Here is an 18,311-nt window from a genome sequence, read left to right on the forward strand (position 1 = left end):
TATCGTCTTATATAAATAGCAATCGTTCCACTAATCCTGGGCCGAAACAGAGCCTAAATTTTATTAGTAAAACTAAGCAAGGCCTACTAATCACAAATATAGGGCCCATGGGACTTTGAAGGAAGATTGGACTGGACGCCCCGTTCGACCCGGCCTAATCGGCCCATATTTTTGGGGTCAGTCAAAGTTTTTTTTTATTTTTTTTATTATCCAATGGATCGGATAAGTTTAAACCCAATTGAACTTCTGATCGGAGTTGGACTTGATGCTATTTCTATAGATCAAATCCAACCCAACCCACTATATATTATATGCTCTTGGTTTAGATATTTTTGTATCTATAAAGAGTTGACTCTTTATTCAACTTATGTCTAACTTACAGACTTTGAATGATAGAAAAATAACTTAAAGCTCAATAGCTTTTGACTCAACATAATGGTTGATAATGCATCAATTTGGAGCTATAGATGCTTTTAGGTAAGCTTAGTGGCCATGTTCATGACTCAGTTATTGAGACGGTTAATTCAGTTGTCAAGCCTATTATTCCTTTTTTCTTAAAAAAAAGGTATAACATATCCAATACTTTGATTTTAACTAAACTACCCATAATTTCCCTCCTTAACTACTTTATTAGATAAACGTAATCTAAATGTGATCAACGTTTTAGAGCCCAAGAAACGCCTAATCTAGTGCGTTAATCTTTATCGTCTCAAGTCTTATTCCTATCTCCTATATATAGAGAGAGAACATATACGTAGATCACCACCACTCAAAGTAATGGGAAAAGTTAACCTCGCCATGGATCTCTTCTTCTTCCTCCTTACCATCTTCTCTCTTTTCCACCATCCTGTACAAGCTCTAACCCACAACATCTCCGCCGTCTTCGCCTTCGGCGATTCGACGCTCGACCCGGGCAACAATAACCACCTCTCCACCCTCATCAAGGCGAATCATCCACCCTACGGCCGCGACTTCCCCGGCTCCGCCGCCACCGGCCGTTTCACCGACGGCAAGCTCATCACCGACTATCTCGTCTCTTCCTTGCAAATAAATGATCTCCTACCACCCTATTATGGCTACAACTTTACCACCAATGAGATGCCCACCGGCGTGAGCTTCGCGTCCGCCGGCTCCGGCTTGGATGATCTCACCGCCACCACGTCTAGCGTCCAGACGATCGCGACCCAAATCGAGAACTTTGAAGCATATATTGAGAAGATGAATAGTATGTTAGGAGAGGAGAAGGGTGACGAGATTCTGAAGAATGCGATGGTTATTATAGGTGCTGGATCGAATGACTTGATTATGAACTATTACTTGCTTCCTTCGAGGAGGAGTAGTTTTACTCTCGCTCAGTACCATTCCTTCCTTATTGAGAAGCTTCAATCTCTTATTCAGGTCTTCTCTTCTCATTTTTTAAGCTTTTCTTTTTGTTAACTTAGCATGCCAGCAAAGGTTTATCTGGATCTATACATGTTTTAGTAAAGTAAATTAGGTTAATTAATTATCCGAAGTCAACTTCCTCTAGTTATATCGGTCCTCTAGCGCACGTATACATGCTAAGGCGTTATACGTTTTGAAAGAAAATTTTGTACGATTTCACGAGGTATGCCAACCAAGTGTATCATATTTTAAAGATTAAAAATCTTTAAATTGAATTGGGCATGAATTTATTAGTATAAACTTTTCAAAAAAAATCTAATAACAAGCATCTAACCTGTGGTCTTAATTATCAAAACTGCAGCAACTCTACGCGATGGGAATTCGAAAGTTTGCAGTGGCCGGCCTTCCACCGATCGGATGCCTCCCATTGCAGATGACTCTCAGCGGCATTTCGTCGAACATCACTCCACACCCTCGCGCTTGCATAGCGGATCAGAACGCCGCCGCGAGTAGCTACAACTCCGAGCTCCAGACGATGATCCAGAGGCTGCAGTCTGCTCCTGGGTGGCAAAAGCCCCTCGTCAAGATCGCATACGTAGACATTTATAATCCCTTGATGGACATGGTTCAGAATCCAATCAAATATGGTAAGAAAGTTTAAGCTACTTGATAAATGATAGCTTGATCTTTTTTTGCTTTTAGGTCCCTTCTTTTTGCAAACGACCTCCTCCATTATCAACCTTTTAAATTTTTAGGTTTCACCGAGACAACGAGGGGATGCTGTGGAACTGGACTAGTAGAGATGGGACCATTGTGCAATTCTCAAGCTATGACATGCCCATCTCCTTCCACATTTATGTTTTGGGATTCTGTTCATCCATCACAAGCAGCATATGAAGCTCTTGCAAACCTTTTAACGCTAACAGTGCTACCACAACTTGCAGATTAGGTACAGTATTATATGATTGTGGTTAATTAGCAATTTAGGGTTTATGATAGTTTAGGGCATATTCTTTAATGTCTTGATTCATATTCATGTGAAACAAGTATTGCTTTAACATTTGTGCAGTAGCTTGTTGTGAGATCAATCTCCCAGTAAAGTAGCATTAACACCTGTACTCACATGATCACCACGTGAGAGGAAGAAGAATGGCTACCGTAAACTTTTCCAAAAGTCACATTAGGATCGTAACACATCATTACCACAAGTTCTGTCTAGGGTGTCAAAATAAACGATTTGAATTTTCGAGCCTAAGTATTGTTTTAGTGATTGATTTGAATTTTCAGTCTGAGTCTAAGTCGGCTCGGCTCGTATAAATTCAGCTTGATAGGCTCAACACAAATAATATTATATATATATATATATTATGTTTATATTTAGGTTTAGGTTTAGGTTTTTAATTCAATGGCTTCCTATCTCTATTTAACCATAACTCTAAGTCTAATAAAATTATCTGCAACAAACCCAACCTGCTCCTCATCCTCCATCCTCTATCGACAAGCTCTGCTGCCTCCTCCTTCGGCCAGCTATCGCCTCCTCCTCCTCCTCCAATCAAGCTCGGAAGTTTAGACTCGGGCTCAGGGTTGATATGGCTCTCGCCTCCTCCTCCTCCAATCAAGCTCGGAAGTTTAGACTAGGGCTTAGGGTTGATATGGCTCTCGCCTCCTCCTCCTCCTCCTCCTCCTCCAATCAAGCTCGGAAGTTTAGACTCGGGCTCAGGGTTGATATGGCTCGGCTCAAGTTGAGCTGAGCCCTAAATATCAAACTATGCTGGAAAGCTAAAGAGCTACACATGACACATCCACCTACTAGTTTAATAAACTAGTGGGGACTCCTTCCATAAATAAGCTTCATGATGAAGCCCACAAATTTCGACACGGACAGCCCGGCCACTATAACGATCTGTAAACAAGCTAAGGGCATGAGCCCATGAGCCCCACCATGTGATGACGGATTGGCTCAGCATGCCCCTAGTACCATCACATGATCTTTCTATGAGCCTTGCAGATGAGTGGGCTTAGTCAATATGCACTTAAAGGGGAGGCACGAGCCATTAATAAGAGGATTGATGGCAAGTATTGCAACTTTGCGAGACATCACATAGGCCCATCACTGTTGTTATATTTAAATCTACCGTAGGCTAATTATAGGTATAATTTAAAACGATTAGTACATATATATATATATATATATATATATATATATATATATATATATATATATATATATTAATCTATATCCTTCATCGAGAGCTTACAAGTTACAAGGTTGAGATGTCATTTTCCACGGTTAATCTGTAGACTTCTTTGATGAATGATGGGTCCTCTATAGCCTAATCCTCATTTTAGAAAGTTGTCATCCAACTAAACTACTCATTTGCCTGAGTTTAGAGATCTCTCTGAATTGATTCAGTAATCAAACATCTATTTATTTTTTTCATATCTAATTAAATTTATTTATCAAATAATTAAAACTAAAGAAAGAAGGCAAACTAATCAAATTTACTAGTATGAATGGAATGGCTTATTTTAAAAGACATTATCTTAAACACCTAAGTGTGAGACACGATCATGCAAGTGAGTGACAACCACTTCTAACAGATAGATGCATTCCCACTTGATTATAATTTTCTTTTATTTTTTTTCTATTTTACACCGACAAAATATAAATAAGGAATAAATCTCACACTATGATCCATATGCCTTTCGAAATTGGTGTTCCATCTCCATCAAATAGAAGCTCAAGTTGGTTCCAATGAATATGGAGATAAGGCATCATCTTGAGAACAAAATAAATCATACAAATGTGAACCAGAGTAGCTCATGAACACTTTGCAGGTGTAAACTGTTCAAGAAAAATTACAAGCTAATAATGATGCAATAACTTGTGTAATTAATCTTCCATTTCAATAAAGTTAAAACTAAGCAAATCAATGCTTCAAGACGACGCGTCATCACAGCCATAGTTTAAAGGAATCCAAAACTAAATGATGTAAAGGAAAAGGAGAGATGACCAAACTAAACATATACTATTTCATAAGAAAATGTTGCCAAATTCCTTATACTATGATATCTGTCTATAAGCATTTGCTTTCCATTTTCCAGATTAATATACAGCACACAGTAAGTAGAAAAAAGAAAGAAAGAAAGAAAAAAAGGAACAATTAGGAACAAAGTTTCTTATCAATGTTACAGATTTAGGAACAGAGTTAGCAATCTAACATTGAAGACTAACAAAAACCCTAATCTTCTCTAGATATGCGAGCATCATTTCTCAATCCATCTTTCATTCCCCTATTCCAAATCCTAATCAGATATAAAACCACAGTAGTAGAGAAGACGAGATCCAACCTTTCGATCTCGATCAGACGGCGGGAGGGAAGCAGTCCGGACACCGGAGAAGCCCATTCTCGTTGCAAGAGTTGCAGCTCCGGAATCCGCCCTTCTCACTGTACCTCTTGTGGCTCCCACTGCAGCTCTGGCACAGCACGAACCGCGCGCCGTAACACCGTCCGCACGCCGCGGCGGAGGCCGCCGGCGCCCCCTCGACGAGCCGTCGGAGCTCGCCGGACTCGTGGAGCTGTCGGATCTCGTCGGCGCCGCCGACGTAGCGACCGCCGACGAAGACCTGGGGGAGGGTGACGTGGCGGCGGCGGTGGACGAGGAGGCCCTTTAGCTCGTCGAGGAAGCGGGGGTCCATGGCGAGATCGCGCTCGTCGACGGCGACGCGGAAGCCGCGCAGGATGGATCTGACATACCGGCAGTCCTCGAAGGTGGCGCGGACGACGCGGAGGGAGGTGAAGTAGAGCACGATGCGGCGGTCGTCGGGGGTGGAGGGGGAGGGGAGGGATCGCAGGGCGCGGAGGGCGGACGCGGCGACGCGGACCCGGTGGAATACGCGGAGGGCGGGCGAGGAAAGCGGCGCCGCTGCGGGAGAGATGGCGTCGTCGAGGATTAGGGTTTGGACGTCCTTGAGCGTGGAGAAGGAGAAGGAAGGGGAGCGCGGCGGGAAACGAGGGGTGAAGGCGTCGCCGCCTTCAACGGCGGCGGCGGAGGAGGAGGAGGAGCGAGTCTTAATCCATGGCGGCCACATGAGGAGGGGTTTGGGGTTAGATTTTGGTTTCGGAGGGAAAAAGGGGGGAATTGGGGTGGAAAAGGAGGGTTGGGTTTCTTTTCTTTTTGTATTCCACTCCTATAGTCTTCTAGTCCTCTTCTTGATGAGAGATGCTCTACTTTATCTAATAATTAATGGGATGTGGGGTTAATTGTAATTATTGTATTATTGCTTTCTTTTCAAGGTGGAGTGGAGCGGAAGGGAGCAGACAAGCAGTTGGTTTGCTCAGTTTGGTTCAGTGGAAAAGGGAGGGTTTTTTTTCCCCCTTTTTTTGTTGCGAATTTGGTTCGCTTCTTTGATAAGCTTTTTTAAGGGGGAGAGAGAGAGAGAGAGAGAGAGAGGAGTATAAGACTTAACAAAGTCTATATATCCTCAACTGGTAGACTAATTCTATGCTCGGTTTCAACTCAACCATGCATTGGCAATGATAGTGTCACATAAGTACATACCATTTTGTTGCTTAGTAGATAACCAGTAAGTTTTAATGATGTGGTACTTGGACGAACTACAGATAGTTTAGGATGGCTTGTGAAGTGAGGTGGGTTTATATTTACTCATGAAACATGTTTAGGATGATAATTATTATATATTTTATATGAGATGGGCGACAGATTGACCGTTGACTCTGGATGCGTAGGTGACCGGATTGGATCCCACCAACCAGAAGTTGCACGTTCCTACCACGTGAAGAGTGTAGCAAAGGCTGCAAAGGCTTTTCTTTCTCTTCACTGGTAAGCATGGTGGTGATGCCAAGGTCGAAGGAAGCCCTAATTTATACTACTCCCTTTGTAAATGTTCTACAAGTGTGAAAATGAACATGGAAAAGCGCAAGTATAAGAGAACGAGACCCTTGTATAGTGGTGTATGTACAGTGGGATCCCAGATCTATTTGAAGGTTTAAGACTTACTCTAAGCCACAACCAAAACTGATTAATGATGACTATTAATTTATCAACATAAAACCATAACGAAACTAGAGGAAAAGCAAATGAGCAGTAAATTATCAGTGTTCCGCTTTCTTGCTCCCACAGTACTAAAGTCTACTTTCCTGTACTTCCTGTCTATCCCTTTCCTTTTCTCCTTTCTTCAATGCTAAAACTATGGTGAATAGAGCCTGGGTCATCCAATAGGAGGAGCTGATCCAGGCCAAAATTTAGGCCCCATTGGGCTTTCCAGAAGGGCATCAATTGTCAAGCGATGGGCCATGGGCCATGGGCCTAACATGTTGATTCGGCCCAATTTCACTAGTATTAGTGAAAAAAAAAAGTTAATTATTTTGAGTTATACGAGTAGAATCTGAAGATGTTTCATCTCAATATGTGCAACGGTGTCGGCCTAAGACGCAAAGTTGTGATGCTTTTCTTGGGGAGCATCTATAATTTGCCGTAAAATTGTACGTGTAGCTCGTACGAAGTTGGAATTACGCAGAGTGTCGAGATATACCCTTCATGCCAGTCCATATATGTGATCGTACGAGGGATTCACATGACATGCGTAATGTTGTTGCGGGAGCCATTTCCCATAAGTTCCAAATCTGGAAAAAAGAGAGCGGTGGGCCCACAATTTGGGGTTCACGAGAGAAACAGTGTATATTGGAAATTTGGAACTCACATTAGCAGATGCTTTTTAGGGCCCCACAGTACAACTAGACAACCAGCCCATACTCGGCGGCGAGCTGTCATTAGACAAGCGCCAAGTAGGTAAGGCAACTACCTAGGCCAAGTAATTAGGATATAATTAAGAAGGCGACTTAAGATTAACGGAGGCTAATCCATACCCACAATTCGCATTTATCGTCAAAAACCCCTCGTAAAGTAGTAATAATAAGATTAAAACGTAGGTGCTTACATCTCCATTTCTTCGGCTCTCGGTTGTGCATCTTTGGGTGGATGGGGAGTAGTGGCGTCGCCTCCGAGGAGAAGCTCCTGGAGGTTCTCGAACCGGAGGTGGTCGTCGACTTCAAGCCCAACGCCAAATGCCGCACCTCCCTCCATCTCCGCTCCCTCCACCCCTCTCTCCCCGTCTACTTCAAGGTACAGACCTCCTCCCCCCATAAATTCCACGTCAACCCCCCCTCCGGCCTCCTCCCTCCCCTCTCCTCCTCCCTCCTCCAAATCATCCTCCTCCCCCAACCCCACCCGCCTCCCTCCTTCCCCCGCTCCTCCTCCGACCGCTTCCTCATCCTCTCCTCCCTCTCCCCTTCCCAATTCCACCACCCCCCTCCGCCTTCCTCCTCCATCCGCCTCCGCGTCGCCTTCGCTGGGCCCTTCCTCCTCCGCCTCGCGGCTGAATCCGGTGACTCCGCCGCTGCGAGGCTCATCCTCCGCCGCCAGCCCCATCTCCTCCCGCTCCTCGATCATCAGATCGGGGACGGCGGCGACGATCCGATCGGGTGGACCCCGATCCACGCAGCGGCGGCCAAGGGGGATCTCGAGGAGCTGAGTACCAGGCTAGCCGAGGAGGAGGCCACCGCATATTCCGTGGATGCGAGGGATGGTGAGGGAAGGACGGCGCTGCATGTGGCGGCGGGGAGGGGGCACGTGGGGTGCGTGAGGCTGCTGGTGGAGAAGGGGGCGGATAAGGACGCGAGGGGAGGGGACGGAAGGACGGCGATGTACCGTGCGGCGGCGAACGGGGATGCGGAGATGGTGGCGGCTCTCGTGGAGATGGGCGCGGATGTGGGGCCGACCAACGGGAAGGGAAGGACGCCGCTGGACGTCGCGAGGGATAAAGGACACGTAAGCAATTCTACTCTCAGTAAATTCCGTTTATTTATTTGCACACGGAGAATAAATAAGTCGGAGTAAGTTTTATTCTATCCATAAAGACAATTTGCCAGACTTCCAATTAATTTGTTTGTAAATTACCCAGATGTTGAAAGGACCCATCTAACCATCTTCCTTTCTTAATTTTTTAATTTCACCCAACTTTATTGTATTGCTCCATAGGATTGTCACAAATTGATTTCAATTTGTTTCTCACGAACGTGTCTCAAGCCGAACTATTTATTATCTTCCAGTTCTAATAAATCAGCTGTCTCAATTACACAGCAAGAAGTGGTGGACATACTCGAACGAGGGGAGATGGTGATGACGGCCTCAAGAAGAGGCGACCTCCGCCGCCTCGAGTCCCTGCTAAAGAAGCGCATCGGCATCCACGGCTGCGACCAGTACGGGATGACGGCGCTCCACTCCGCGGCGATCAAGGGGCACTGCGACGCCATGACGCTGCTCATCGAGTTCGGCATGGACATGGAGTGCAAGGACGTGGAGGGCCACACCCCGCTCCACCTCGCCGTCGAGAGCGGATGCTTGGAGGCCGTGGAGCTGCTCATCGACATGGGAGCCGATGTCAACGCGAAGACGAAGAGGGGCGCCACGCCTCTCCACATGGCGACGTCCATGGGGTATGATGGGATCTCGCAGCTGCTGGTTACGAGGGGCGCGACCTCCTCGTCGTGCATGGCGTCGTCGTCTTCTTCGTCGATATCATGCAACTAATTAACTGTCCACCCTTTTCTATCTTCTGCTTACTTTGGATCCAGATGTCAGAGTTCAAAAGCGTAGCCGTAAACCAGTCGTTTATGTAAATGGCACGAGTTTGGGGGGTCTTCTTCACTAGTTCAGGGAACAAATTGCATAAAAATAAATTAGTTGTTTATGATGCATAATGTATTCTGCAATTAAATTATGAATAATTCTTGATCCAAATGCTAGAGACTATGGAATCTAGCAAATAAAAGACTGGAAATTACTTGGGAATGCCTTATGTAGTTATGTGGTCAGGCAGCATCGGCAAGCCAAACAGTAACAGAGATTTATTGGAATTTCTGTGATTTCTGAATCTAGTTACCAAACTTTTAAAGCTTCTTAATAACAACCATTCGGCATAGTTACAGTTAAGAACTAAACATTGTTTCATTCGTATGATAAACGGTGTTATTTAGATTGTAAGTATCCATTAAATCTTGAACCATAAGTCCAATCATACTAACACGGATGGGCAACTTCAGTAACCCTGGAACACGTACCTATTATTCTTTCTTGCTTCTACCAAGCAATATTCTGCGTATGTATCCATGAAAACATAATGTGAAGATCTAGGAATGCTGTCACGCCTGCCAATTAAATTAATAATTCCTAAATACCTGCTTTTTTTTTACCACGCATTGGTAAGCTAACAATTCCAGTGTGTGTGTACAATTCTTTTCACCAAAAGTAGGTACCTGTACAATTACTATGGTATTTGGATCCCGTCAGGATGGGCAATTTCAATGTAGTCCCGTAATTGAGTTTTATTAGTACTTTTATTTTATAAATATTAAGATTGATATTTAACAATTTCTAACTGAAGTGCTATATGTATACAATTTAGTCTCTATCTGTTTTCTTAAAAGATAGATATATGAGAAAAATAAACAAGCACAAGTTGACTATCGTGATTGTGTTTGCTTTGATCTTAAAAGACCGTCGTATTGCATGGTCGAAACATTGATGAGCTCAACTCCCTCCGAACTTTAGAAAATTCGAGCTCGAAATGAGCCAGATTGACACTCCCTGCAACTCACATCACATTCCTACGGTGCTACTGCACCTAATTCCATCCCCAATTGGGAAACAGCATCCGGGAAGGAGGAGGCAAATAAGACAACAGCTCCCAAATTTCCTAGCTACTTCATTGTTTACCTCCAAGCATACAAGGCAAGAAAGACCGAGCAACATCGCAATCTCAAGTACAGATCCATCACATCACATAATAAGGTTAAGAATGGAATCGCCCTCGAAGTATCATCTACTCATCTTGCTATGTTTGATAAAAAGACAAAACGTTTTAATTGTTCGCCTTCGCCTTCTTCTTCTCCCATCCTCCAATGTAACTTATCTTTCACTATATATGTCACCAAAAGTTTTAAGACATAAAACACTATCAAATCCACTACTATTGTTTAACAATGATGAGACTATACTATTATCTCTTTGCAGCACTCCTTCATCTCCAAATTTGCGTAATTGACTTCTCCATCGCCTCTTCTCCGCCGGCGCCGTTCCCACCATACCCGCCGGCGAATCGTAACGCGACACTCGAGTACATGGACCCGACCCTCCCCCCTCTCATTCCCACCCAAAACCCGAAATGCTCTATCGCCGTCCTCCGCCACGACTTCGCAAACACCGTCGGCTCTCCGCCCATCTCCGTTGACTACGCGCCGCCTCCGGAATGCCCCGCCCCGTGGTCTCGCGTAATCCTTGAGCTCTCCGCCTCGGCCTCCGACGCCCAAAAGGACCGCACGGCCGCCTTGTGGATCAACGGCGCGGAGATCCTCCGCACCACTACGCCGCTGGCCGCTTCCCCCGGCGTCTTCTGGCGCGTGCGCAAGGACATCACTCGCTACGCTGCCCTCCTCCGTAGCGCGGAAGACGACGCCGCCTCCATCTCCATGATGCTCGAGAACTCTAACTCGACTCTTCCCGGCGTCTACAGCGTCAACGTCTCCCTTCACTTCTACCGCGGCGCCTTGCACCAAAACGAACAAGTCTTGCTTAGATCACCAACGATTAAAGGTCTCTATCACGAGCCGGCGGATATGATCATCCCCATCTCCGACGACGTCGGGGACTGCGGCTCCGGCTACTGGTTCAGGATCGAGAACGAGAAGGACGCGAAGGCGACGAGCATTGTCATCCCCAAGAACGCCTACCGAGCCGTGGTAGAAATCTATGCGTCCCCCCACGGCCCCGATGAGCGCTGGTACGCAAATCCCTTGCGCACCACCTCCTCCACCACCTCTACAGACAGCCTGGCGAATGGCGCGTTTCGCCAGGTTGGCGTTACCGTAGACAACCGCTTCGCGGGCGGCGTCGTGCCTTTCCCGGTCATCTACCCCGGCACGATCAACCCCTTCTTCTGGGCTCCGGTCGCCGCCATCGGCGCGTTCGACCACCCGTCGTACGATATCGACGTCAGCCCCTTCCTCGGGCTAATGTTAGATGGGCAAGAACACCACATCGGCTTGACCGTACAAAGTAGCCAGCCCTTTTGGCTCGTCTCGGCCAACCTCCACCTATGGCTCGACGCCGTGTCCGACGCCGTCGAAGGCGCGTTGGTCCAATACGCCGTCCCGCCGTTGCGACTGAGCCGCCAGGCAAGCTGGCGAGAGCTCGACGGGAAGTCGTCGATCGACGGGCAGTCGATCACGCGCTTCTCCGGCTGGGTGAGCTCGTCAAGAGGAAACATAACTACTAGCATCAAGTACCGGCTCAAGTTCAAGAGCCGCGTCGCGGTGCAGCGGAAGGGGTCGGTGAAGGAGGTGTCGATGGAGGTGAAGGCGCGGACCGACCTGAGGACGGAGAGGAAGAGAGGTGAGGTGAGAAGGGTGTCGTTGAGCCGGGAGACGCCGCTTCACGTGGAGACGGTGAGCTCGAACGGTGGAGGTGGTTCGGTGTTCGAGCGGACGAGGATGCAGCACGCGATGTCAGAGATGAGGAAGGCGGCGGAGGGGAAGGAGGTAGCGTACGACGCGGTGGAGGACCAGCAGGAGTCGGAGGGGTCGGCGTTGGTGGAGGACGGGGTGGCGAAGTGGGGGAGTGGGGATACGAAATCTATGTATAAGTTTAGGGATGCCAAGGGTTGTTATCTGAGGACGGTTAGTGTGGTCGGTGGGAGAGTGCAAGATGACGTGGAGACGAAGACGTGTGCGTTAATTGCGGACATTTAGGTGACTCGGATTTCGTCTTTTTTGGCTTTCTAGATTTAGTGTGTCTTGTCTTTTAGGCTTTACAGCTGATTAGGCTTAAATTTTTCTTTTCCTTTTTCTTTTTGTATTAATATATCACTTGTAGGGGTGCCAATTCTGTAGGATTGGGTTAAATTTAAGTTAACGAGAAAACGAATCATTTATTAAATGTGTTATTCAAATTTTTAACCAAATTAGCCCAGTCACAAATAAGGTATTCAGGTTAATATTGAATAATTTAAATAATAAGTACGATATGTACAAGAGATATTCTCCTAATTCATCTCATAACCCATAGGGCAAAGATCATTTTAACCCAAAGATCATTGTAGATTATAGGGGAGCAATCTAGTGAGAATTCTTTCCCAAAGAACTTTTCAGAAGAAAAGTTTACACAAGATAAATTTAAAATTTATGCCATTCTTTTCATTTTTGACTTCAAACAATCAAACTACGTTTTGGGCCTTAGCAGGTGATAAATAGATTTGGCAGAGGCTCGTCAGTCGTCCCCTTGAATCATGCCATCAGATTTATTTATCTACTAAATTCTCAATTCGAATGCCTAGATTTTGGTTATGAACAGAAGACCCGAATGCCAATTGAACCAGCTCCGAGTCCCATTGTCCATTAGATATTAGGTCAAAAATAATATATTATCATTAACCAAATGTTATCAAAATTAGGAAAGGCATCTCCTCAAGATAACTTTGATTTAGCCACCCTTACCAACATGACGTCCAGTACTAACACTCATGTTTTAGGCAACCACATTGAAATGACTCCATTTCTACCCAGAAGATCTGTTGAGATTTTAGCGATAATTTTATAATAAGCATTACATAAAGTAATCAACCGAAAATCTCTTAAACACATCACGCAATCTTTTTTTCTTTTTTTTTAATCAAAAGAAATTTAAGTAAGACCCTACTTAGCACGTACGTAAAACCGCATTCATAGAAAAGTTAGACAACATTATAGATACCCGGACCTACACTGTCCCAATAATTCCTTCATGAAACACAAAAAATAGTAAAAATATCAACCATCGCACCAATATTCTTCTAGTACTTGGTGAACTCCTGAGACACCAACTCCTTGTCATCCACCCGAGTAGCAGACAGCAGACTCAACGAAAACACCTTTAATTAAGAAATAATAAATATGATGTCTAATGGCATCACTAGTATGAAAGAATTTCGGACTGAGATCCAAGGTTCAACTTGGCGCGGGTCACGTGTTCCACGGTATGGACGGAAGCAGACCGGCTACGGTCTGGATTACGGATTTTGTACAGCCGACACGTTGCAGCTCTTTATTGAAGGAGAGAAAAACGAAAAACATACATACCGATCGCAGGAAATTACTACATGGGCTTGGAGGAACGGTCTGCTCCGTATCTATTAACGTGCCTTATGTTGTAATTAGTTTTGTAATAAAATAGTCTAGAGTAAACAGTGGTAATATTCTACGTGGAAGACTTAAAAGTACTTTAAAAAGACATAAAAAGAAAAGATGACATAATTGACCACTTTGTGCTGAATTGCATACAACTTAATTGTAATAATTTATTCCAAGAATAAATAGTAATCTATTTCCTGTTACATATGCAAATCCAGATGGTTGTCTCTAATTTAACAAAGGCATTAATCCAGCACAACCAAGCTCCTATACGAGTCGACTAAGCGTCCGCGACCGTATCACATGACGGACTGGAGATGTCGTCCTTAACAATACCGCCGAGTGTATTCACCGTCCGAAGGTAGCATGTGTTCTCGTCGCGCAGCTGGTATGTCGATCGGGTGGAGCCGCTACCCCACACCGGCGTCCCGTCGTGCATCAGCACCGATCCCTCTGCGTCCTGCCGGTCCGTCATCGTGCTCGTCGTCACTACTCCGTTCATGTTCAGATTCACCACCTGTCATGATACCAAAGGCTAAAAATTATCCTTCTTTATTAACTTAGGGCTTGTTTGGTTTGAGGCTATGCCCCAAATTTAATTAGTCGATCTTACCTCCGAGAGTTGGTGATATAATTTTCCCTTCTCGAATATCGCACCACCTGCAGCGAGCACCCTGGAAGTCTGCACTTGGAGTGGCGCCTCCATGAACACCTGTATTATATAAGAATATAAAGAAAATAAAATTAATGGTTCAGGAACTACTTAAGGGTTTTTAGAGTAGTCGGTGAGTTGAGTTGAGATTGACAACCTGCACCCTCCCAACGACCAGGTTGCCCTTGTGCACCCAGACCTCCATCCTCTCCTTATTGATCATCTCCACCTGCGTCACCGCCCCCCGGTTCTGCACCTCCACCTGGCTCTTGAACGTCACCTTCTGCCGCACCATGGTGGTAAGGTTACCCTTGGAGGAGCTCACCCACCCGACCAACTTCATAAGTCCCTCGGCGTCCACCTCCGAGCTCCCGTCCAGGGTACCCCACTCCGCGTGCCGCGTCACCTTAAGTGGCGGCGCACTGTAGCTGATGATCCCCGATGTGACCGCATCGGAGAATCTGTCGATCCACAGGTGGAGGTTACCCGACAGCAGCCAGAAATTACGGCCGCCCTTCACGCCGACCGCGATCTCGTGCGACTGTCCGTCGAGTAGTAGATTCAGCAGTGGGGTGATCTCGAGATCGTAGGACGGCAAGTCAAATGACCCGATGGCGGTAACCGGCGTCCAGTAGTACGGATTGACGGATCCGGGGTAGATGACGGCGAAAGGGATGCGGCTGCCGATATACTTCCCGTCGATTGTCGCGTAAATCTGGCGGAGGCCACCGTTGCTGTTTGACGATCCTATCGTGCTCTCCTGCAGCGGGTTGCCGTACCATTGCTTGTCATCGCCGTGGTAAGACGCGAAGATCTCAAGGATGGCGCGATAAGTATTACGTGGGATCGTAACGGATGATCCATGGGAGTCCGACTCGTCGTTGACGTGAAACCAGAAGGCGTTTCTACTGGCACTTGTGCTAATAGAGTCATCGTTGATATCATCCTCATTATAATTATTACCACGTGAGATTGGTATGATGAGGTCGGCGGGTTCGTGGTAGAGACCCTTCACGGCCGGGCGACCGCCGAGTTTTGCAATAGTCGGACCCGTCACTTTCTCGCCCATGAGAGGACCTCTATAGAAGTGAAGCGTGACGTTGGCGGCCAAGACGCCGGACGGCGCGGAGTTAGTATTATTCTGAACTATCATCGCGATCTTGCCGCCGTACTCGAGCTCCGAGAGGAGCGAGGTATACCTCGTCACGTCCTTCTGGACCTTCCAGTAGGCTTTAGAACCGATGGTGAGCGGCGTGCTGCTGCGGAGGATCTCCGCCCCGTTGATCGACACTGCGGCTACGCGGTCCTTGTGGCCGCCGGAGGCGGCCAACGAGACCTCTAGCACGACGCGCGTCCACGGGGCCGGGCACTCGTCGGGCTGGGTGTAGTTCGAGGTGGTGGCGAAGGAATTGCAATCGGCGGCGGAGAACTCGTGTTGTAGGACTTGAATCGAGCATTTTGGGGTTTGGGTTGGGGCTACGGGAGGGAGAGTTGGGTCGAAAAGCTCGACGCCGACGTCCATCGGAAGTAGAGATGGTAAGGCATTTGAGCATACAAAGAGTGTAAAGAGTAGGAAAGGAGGTGAGAAGCGATGGAGTTTGGGATGCATCTTGATTAGTGGTTGATAGATGGATGAGAGAGGATAGTATTACACGGGTTGGACATATATAAAGGCATCAGCCGTCTATGATTATAGCAAAAATGTGGAACATATTTTGGCTATTAATTTTGTTGGTTGATTGGTATTGGGTTCCTCTCAAGGGGTTTCCTTGCACCTTCGTTGTTTTGGTTTGAGTTCGTAAGTGCAGGACATGGAGTAGACTGTACACGAAAGGACTTTGGATTCCTTACTAGTGCATCGGGTTCGGCATTCGACCCTTTTCTGACATAGAGATAAAAAGGAACTCAGCTGACATAAAACTGGTATATTGTTAAATGAATCCTGCAAGTACACGTCTCCGGTTACCGAGTTGAATGTTTCCGCTTCCGGAGGTCTTTCGCCACCGAAGTACTGAACTGAGTCCAGATGTCGCCGAGTTCTACAGGTACAGCGCTCACCGCGCAGCCGCGCAGGTGCTTCCGACGCCGACTTTTTCGGAATGGCGAGTGACGTACTGTTGTTTTTTATCCTGAATGCTTGATTTTGCTGAGATTCTCAGAAGCACGCAGTTGTATTTTGTTATTTGAACTCTGTTTGAAGTTTTAAAAGTAGTTGTATTCTGTTATTTGAACTCTGTTTGAAGTTTTAAAAGTTGTCGGATGACAGACTAAGTTCCGAATTTGATTGGATAGTTAAAATTTTTTTGATTAGATATGAAAGGATAAAATGTTTACTTACTAAACCAGTCTAGAGGTCTCTAAAATAGTTCAGAATAGTCCCTAAACTTAAAACAAGTAAGGCCTGATTATAGTTGTCTTGTTGGTGTCTAGTAAAAATGTGGTAGTATTAGTACGTGATATTTTATACCTCTTTAGATAAGGTATGGATTGTTGCATCACGATGCATTTGATTATTTTTAAATAATATAATTTTTGAATTTATTGAAATATAACTGAAAAACCAACTTCCAAAAAATTCACGTGTTCCTCACGTGTACCATGTCTACGTGATTCCCACGTGATCGGTCAGTGAAATAATCTCACCAAGTATCTGAATAAGTCAAGAAATACCATAATAATCCAACAAATAATCCTGAATTATAATATCACAAGCCTCAACAAGCCTCTAGGAATACAAGTCCATCACAAATTTGCTAAAACATAAAATACCCTCGTAGGGGCTAAGTCCAACCGAAATAATAGAATAAACAAATGCTAAAAATAAAAAATGAATATGCTACTTCTCGATGTCCGCATCCTTTATAATCATCTCTGAAATATTTCCACCAAAAATGGCGGTGAGCACGGGGCCCAGCAAGTAAAATCTAATAATAATCTAATAATATTACATGATAAATAAAAATGCAACTCATAACATGTGAAGGAAAAATATACATTATGACTTTTAATAGCTTCCATCATTATAGCTTATTTTATATAGAAATCCACATAGGAGTCGAGTTACAGTAACATATCTCACAAAGCATCACAAAAATCGAGGGGGACTAGTCAACTAGCGGTATTATCGCCCATACAAGCCTGGCGACGCTGTATATAACCGGTTGTCTGTGGCCATCAGACTAAGGACCCCAGTCGTAGGCCCATCAACACCGTTCTAGTAATCATCGCACAGAGTGAAATCATCACATACGGCTGATAAGAGCACACAACTCAATCACATCCTCGGGTACCGTTAGAACTACAATTCCTACCTCTCAATCATCTTTTTAAATATCATACTAGTCAAGTTTCCAACTAAGGCAGTGTAATCACTTGAATGCTCCACCTGCTACCGACCTTAGGTGTGGGCCGCTAATATAATATTATATAATATACACTCTACCCCTAACGTCGGGTTGAGTAGGTAAAATGGCACTGCCTAATTGGAACTTGACTAATAGTGATACGTGCACGTGGTGCCATGACCTCTATTATTTATTTAACATAATCATCACAATAATAGATATTATAAACAAGCATAGAGTCTATCATACATGTGCATTAAGTGATAAATAATACAAGTAAGAATTGACATGTAATTAAATGCAAATATGAGATGTCATATAAGTTTCATAAGTAAGAAAATGACATTTAATTATCACAGGTAAGATATGACATAAGCATGCATTTTTAAAGACTATTATAGAATTCTACTCGCCTGGGTATTTCTGGAATCCGTTTTACTCTCCTAATCAGTCGGCTCTTCTTGAATTTCAAGATCCTTCCTGCACAATGCTGAATCTAATAATTTATAAATAAAATAAACATAAAATTAATGGACTTATAAACTAACCATCTTGTTGTGTATATTTAAGTTTGAATCTCTAGGTCCGAGATATTATTTGTCTTAATTAAAATAATAATGGTCATTGGAGCCGTTCACATTATAAATGTGAAGATAATTGAGAAGACTAATAAATTCAAATATCTAT

The 18,311-nt window shown here is 45.0% G+C and overlaps 5 protein-coding genes across 5 annotated transcripts; 3 read left to right on the forward strand and 2 right to left on the reverse strand.

Annotated features, from left to right (window-relative positions):
- The first annotated feature begins 769 nt into the window (after nucleotides 1–769).
- Nucleotides 770–2,362, forward strand: LOC140761600 (GDSL esterase/lipase At2g40250-like). Its single transcript, XM_073099004.1, has 3 exons — nucleotides 770–1,398; nucleotides 1,745–2,030; nucleotides 2,139–2,362. The coding sequence occupies exons 1-3, from the start codon at nucleotides 778–780 to the stop codon at nucleotides 2,330–2,332; spliced, it is 1,101 nt and encodes a 366-aa protein (XP_072955105.1). The 5' UTR covers nucleotides 770–777; the 3' UTR covers nucleotides 2,333–2,362.
- Nucleotides 2,363–4,455: 2,093 nt separating this feature from the next.
- Nucleotides 4,456–5,618, reverse strand: LOC140761106 (uncharacterized protein At5g39865-like). Its single transcript, XM_073098298.1, has one exon. It carries the CDS (start codon nucleotides 5,474–5,476, stop codon nucleotides 4,748–4,750), a length of 729 nt encoding a protein of 242 aa, XP_072954399.1. The 5' UTR covers nucleotides 5,477–5,618; the 3' UTR covers nucleotides 4,456–4,747.
- Nucleotides 5,619–7,287: 1,669 nt separating this feature from the next.
- Nucleotides 7,288–9,258, forward strand: LOC140761141 (uncharacterized). The gene is made up of 2 exons (XM_073098342.1): nucleotides 7,288–8,235; nucleotides 8,548–9,258. The coding sequence occupies exons 1-2, from the start codon at nucleotides 7,387–7,389 to the stop codon at nucleotides 8,995–8,997; spliced, it is 1,299 nt and encodes a 432-aa protein (XP_072954443.1). The 5' UTR covers nucleotides 7,288–7,386; the 3' UTR covers nucleotides 8,998–9,258.
- A 237-nt stretch (nucleotides 9,259–9,495) lies between these two features.
- LOC140761289 (peptide-N4-(N-acetyl-beta-glucosaminyl)asparagine amidase A-like) lies at nucleotides 9,496–12,212 on the forward strand. Its single transcript, XM_073098561.1, has 3 exons — nucleotides 9,496–9,565; nucleotides 10,118–10,369; nucleotides 10,480–12,212. The coding sequence occupies exons 1-3, from the start codon at nucleotides 9,496–9,498 to the stop codon at nucleotides 12,210–12,212; spliced, it is 2,055 nt and encodes a 684-aa protein (XP_072954662.1).
- A 1,547-nt stretch (nucleotides 12,213–13,759) lies between these two features.
- Nucleotides 13,760–15,928, reverse strand: LOC140760766 (peptide-N4-(N-acetyl-beta-glucosaminyl)asparagine amidase A-like). Its single transcript, XM_073097766.1, has 3 exons — nucleotides 14,438–15,928; nucleotides 14,242–14,340; nucleotides 13,760–14,145 (listed from the first exon to the last, which is right to left on the reverse strand). The coding sequence occupies exons 1-3, from the start codon at nucleotides 15,887–15,889 to the stop codon at nucleotides 13,909–13,911; spliced, it is 1,788 nt and encodes a 595-aa protein (XP_072953867.1). The 5' UTR covers nucleotides 15,890–15,928; the 3' UTR covers nucleotides 13,760–13,908.
- Between the last annotated feature and the right edge of the window lie 2,383 nt (nucleotides 15,929–18,311).

The sequence above is a fragment of the Typha angustifolia genome, chromosome 6 (assembly GCF_048772165.1).
Source record: "Typha angustifolia cultivar Huaian chromosome 6, ASM4877216v1, whole genome shotgun sequence".
NCBI classification, from domain to species: domain Eukaryota; kingdom Viridiplantae; phylum Streptophyta; class Magnoliopsida; order Poales; family Typhaceae; genus Typha; species Typha angustifolia.